General features: G+C 43.8%; 1 protein-coding gene across 1 annotated transcript in view; it reads left to right on the forward strand.

The window, feature by feature from the left end:
• Window positions 1–5,116, forward strand: part of Lama3 (laminin subunit alpha 3) — a 240,668-nt gene that overhangs the window by 69,211 nt on the left and 166,341 nt on the right. The window contains exons 6-8 of the mRNA XM_021215025.2: window positions 107–198; window positions 2,241–2,356; window positions 4,439–4,557. Coding sequence (XP_021070684.1) covers window positions 107–198; window positions 2,241–2,356; window positions 4,439–4,557 — 327 coding nt within the window. The remainder of the gene's footprint in view (window positions 1–106; window positions 199–2,240; window positions 2,357–4,438; window positions 4,558–5,116) is intronic.

Below are 5,116 nucleotides of genomic sequence, written 5' to 3' on the forward strand. Positions count from 1 at the left end.
TGCTCTGTTCTCTGTCCTGCAGTATTATTACATGGGAGCTGATGCTCTGTTCTCTGTCCTGCAGTATTATTAAATGGAAGCTGATGCTCTGTTCTCTGTCCTGCAGTATTATTACAGCATAAAGGACATCAGTATTGGTGGGCGGTGTGTTTGCAACGGCCATGCGGAGGTGTGCAGCGCTGATAACCCTGCAAAGCAGTAAGTGTGGCCAGGCCTCTCCTCACCTCACTGTGAATAACCCTAGTTGTTCCCATGGGTATTTGCACCCTGTTAAAGACTCTACATTCTAGACCTCAACAGGAGTGTTTCAGAATCCACAACAAGGCAATGCATATGTGTAGGAGTGTGTGAATTCCCTGCATGTCACCTCTTCCTTTCCTTCTACAGACTACCAGTGGGTCTATGGCAGACATGACTAACCAATCATAGCACTCTATAGGCAATATGAAATGCTGCTACCAAATCTCCAACCAGGCTGGACAGCCACTAACAATTTTTAGCTACAGTTTGATTTTGCTTGTTTTTTTTTTTTAATTTTTAAAAATATTAGGTTTTATTTTATTTTTAATTTTCTTTTGCGCACGAATGTTTTACCTGTGTATATGCCGAGTGCCTGAGGAGGCCAGGAAAGGACATTGAATCCTTAGGACTGAGTTACAGACAGTTGTGAGCCACCATGTGGGTGCTAGGAACTTAACCCAGGTTCTCTGGAAAAGCAGCCAGTGCTGAGCCGTTGCTCCAGCCCCTGGTTTGGAATGTAATTGATCTGGGTTTTCTGCCATGTTTGACAACTCCTACTTCAAGATGGGCTTGGTACCGAAAGTGGAAATGCACGCTAGGGTTCACTTAGCATGAGCTCTCCCTACCCCCCTCTTCCCCCACAGAAAATCCTCCATGGTTGCCATTAAAGAGGCATTGACTTAGCCAAATAGCGATCTGTCTCATTTAAATTCTGAGGATACAGAGGAGTTCAGTGGTAATCTGATGCTAAATACATGTACGAACAGGAAACCATCCTCTGTTTGAGGTGGCCCAGTGACTTGACGGAGGAAGCCCATGTTGGACAACCAGTGACACTGGTTCTAGGTAGAACAGTTTTAATCAAGAGTGTTTGCCATCCTGACCTCACAGCCTGGATAGCAACAGGATTACACTTTTGATTCTAAGCTTTGGAGCAGTCAAGTAAACAGGAGTCTGCTCGGGCTCATATGTTACTGTATCATAGCCTAAACAGTCAGTTGTTTGAGAGAAAGATGATTGTAGCTGTTAGGACTACATAAGATAGAGAGAGCCACAGAATGGCATCACTCTTGACTAGGTCTGAAACAGTTTTACAGTAGATGCAAGGCCAAATGCTACCTCGCCTTTAGACTGAGAATAGTACCACAGTGGCTTGGGCGTGTCAGCACCGTCAGACAGGTGCCAGGCTCCTTTGTGTGCTGTGCTCAAACCTTCCCTGTGAATGTATTTGGACCTCATGCTCCTCGAGCAATGTTGCTTAAATATTCTTTCTGGCCAACATATGCCAAGTATTTGCTCAGAAACTGTGTTCCAGATGACCCCACAATTGTGCATGTGTCATATGTGTCATATATCATGGAGGTGTTGGTTTTGATTTTGGTTCTGGGGATTGATCTCGTGACCTCGTGCATGCTAGACTGATCTGAATAAAAATTTTACACTGGCTCTGGGGATGTAGCTCAGCTGGTAGAGTATGCACAGAACAATCATAAATCTCTGGGTTTGATCTCTAGTACCACATAAACTCAGGACCCCATAAGCCAGGCATGGAACATACGCCTGTAATCCCAGCACTCGGGAGGTAGGAGCAGGCTAATACAACTTCAAGGTCTTCCTCAGCTACATAGTCAGTTCAAGGTCCTTCTGGGGTCAACGAGAACCAATCTCCCACAAACAAAACATCTAAATCAAACCAAGTCAAACTACTTTTCAAACTCAGGATGCAAAGGCAGGAGGATTGCTCTGAGTTTGATGCTATATCACTACCACACCACGCCACCACCATACTGTATCATCACACCACACCACCATACCACACCACGACACCACTATACACGATAACACTACACACACCACCACACCACCATATCATGACACCACTACACACACCACCACCATACCATCCATACCACACTACTACCACACCACACACACTACACACACCACACACACCACCACCACTTTTCAGTTACCAAAATATGCTTTGCCTTTATGCTTAGGTTCCGATGCGAATGCCAGCACCATACCTGTGGAGACACATGTAATCGCTGCTGTGCAGGTTACAATCAGAGGCGCTGGAGGCCTGCTGTTCAGGAGCAGCACAATGAATGTGAAGGTGGGTGCTGGTGTGAAGACGACGAGTTCTGTGTTCAGAGGAGAGGAGCCCTCTCCTCTCTACCTAAGGACTGATGGCAAGTGTGCCCTTGGGTCACAAAGAGAACTGGATCGAGTCAGCTTTAGTGACTTAGTTCTGTTTGTTATAACATATCCCCCCTTTACCCTACTTATGTGCTTCAGACTTCCAGTGGATGCTAAGATCAGGGATAGTGGTGGCCCTGGGGTGAGCTATGTGCTTTCCTATACACACGGTTATAAGAATGTTGAATTTATAGATTGGGCACAGTAAAAGATGAACAGCAACTAATAATAGTGCTGTGCTGACAACAGACTGTGATAACTGGCCAGCATTGCCATGTTTGCACTTGAGAGCCTTTGTTAGGTAAACCAGAGGTTAACAAGAACCTAAGAATCATTCACATTGACCCTGCAAGCTGATCTCATCACCAACAGGAATCCAGGCGACTCGGGCTGGCGCCAAGCGCTTGGAGGGACAGGCTGCACCTTTGCTGCACTGCTCACAGGACACACAGTTTGAAACACAAACTGTTTATTTCTGTGACTCTCTACTTGATATCTGTAGACTGCAGGCAGCTCAGCTATAGAAAATGTAATCACTGATGAGAGGGAGCTGGGCACAGGGAAAATATCAGGCTTAAGGGGAAAGTATCCTGAATTCAGTTATAAGAAGAAAAAAGACTGATTAATAACACGCAAGGTGCTTTCCAGTTTGGCTAGGGCTGAGTGTTTTAACATGATGGTCTCCCTGTATATTAGGTAAATGCTCTGCCTTTGAGCCATACACCCAGAAGTCTGAAGTGCCATGCAGCCCCCTGGGCCGTTTCTTAGGGTGTGGCAGCAGATGGGCTGCAGCTGTCTTGAGATGAGAAGAGAGGAGAGTGGTGGTTAAACCTGACACATAGTAGGATGCTGACTCATAGGAGGACCCTGTCATGGATTAAATCATATGGAAGGGGAGAGAGACCAGACAAACGAAGAATAACAAGATCTGATTTTAGCAGCAGAGGTCGAAAGTTTTAACAGTGTTGTAGAATGTTAGTCAGTGGTGGTTTTGACAAACGAGCATCAGGACATGTGTGTTCATTACTTCTTGTGTTACTGTGATTCAAACACCAACACATGCAACTTAGGAAGGAAGGCCCCTCCTTCCATCTTCAAGTAGATAACTGAGTTCTGAGAAACATACATCTTCAGACCATATAACTGAGCTGTTACTAACATTTTAATCACATAGCTTAGTGGCTGTAGGAGGCATGCTTTGACTTGTCAAGCTTAATTTTATGTCCTGATCTTTTTGACTGATGGTTTAGATATTTTTGAATTCTTTGCTTTCACTCTTGTTAGCATTTAGTATCATTGGTAGGAATTCAAATCAATATAGTAAAGGTTGGTTGAGGGCCACTGTGTGCCTAGGACTAAGGTCCATTACAAACACATACAAGCCCATCTTCATAGGATGTATAGTCAGCCAAATGAATTGTTACTTATTTGTAATTAGATATTATCCTAATTCCTATTTTTTCACCATTATACATAGTCCTGAGATTAAAAGTTTAGACCTTTGGCTGAGAGTGTAGAATTTGGAATCGAAGGCCTGGCTTCTGGCTCTCTTGTTTATGAGCTTGTAGCTACGGATCATCTTGTAACCTCTCTCCACCTCAGTTTTCCTATCTGTGGTATGAGGATAGTGGCACCTAACTTAGAGAGTAGATTAAATAGAACAATTCACATAAGTATATTTCATGGTATATAAAGAGCTGGACAACAGTTTGTAGGAATACCAGCAGTGGCAGTAGTCTGTGTACATGGCTGACTGGCGTTGGAGTCACCATTGTTATAATTATATATCTTTTTAAAAAGAAAAACCTTTCACAGAAGGAGCTATAAAGTACATAATATTATATAATAGCCTTTGTGTAAAAAAAAAAAAATCCCTGTAATTTTCCACAGAGTGTCCCCAGTGTTTCAGAATAGACTTTATTATAGGCCACAGCAGAGATCCTGTCTGGGAGTTCACTAAATGTTGCACAGCAGTTTGACCAAGAGTATTTTGTTCCAGCCTGCAACTGCCACGGGCATGCTGTGGATTGTTACTATGACCCAGATGTGGAGCACCAGCAGGCAAGCTTGAACAGCAAAGGCGTCTACGCAGGTGGAGGGGTCTGCATCAACTGTCAGGTGAGTCACTCTTAAAGTAGACATCAACCATGGGGTTGGCCTTAAAGCCCATTTCCAAAGAGATTCGTGTGGGCAAACCAGTCCTACACTTAACGTGAAGGTGAAGGGGTGAACTTGAAAGTACAAAAGCAACCCAACTCTAAGGTCTTCTTATTCCATGTGTATAAGGCTTTTCATAAGTGGTCCTAACACAGCTAGAGTTTAGGTGGAGAACTTAAACCTTAATCCCACTCAGAAAGATAGAGTTGATTTGTTATTAAACATGGACCTACCTAAAGCTAGAGCTATAAATGATTTAGAAAAAAAATCCCAGAATCCCTGTGAGATTCAGAAGCTGAGGGAATGGTCCTCATAGAAGCTATAATCACGAAAGATGAAGAAAGAAGAAAGTAAAAACTTCTGCTCACCCAAGACACTGAAGAAGGCAAGTGGACAAGCTGCATACAGGAAGGGAGTATTCACAAATGTAAGTCTATCAGGTGGGCAAGCTGCAGACAGGGAGGGAGTATTCACACATGTAAGTCTATCAGGTGGGCAAGCTGCAGACAGGGAGGGAGTA

This window comes from Mus pahari, chromosome 15 (genome assembly GCF_900095145.1).
Source record: "Mus pahari chromosome 15, PAHARI_EIJ_v1.1, whole genome shotgun sequence".
In the NCBI taxonomy this organism is placed as follows: Eukaryota; Metazoa; Chordata; class Mammalia; order Rodentia; family Muridae; genus Mus; species Mus pahari.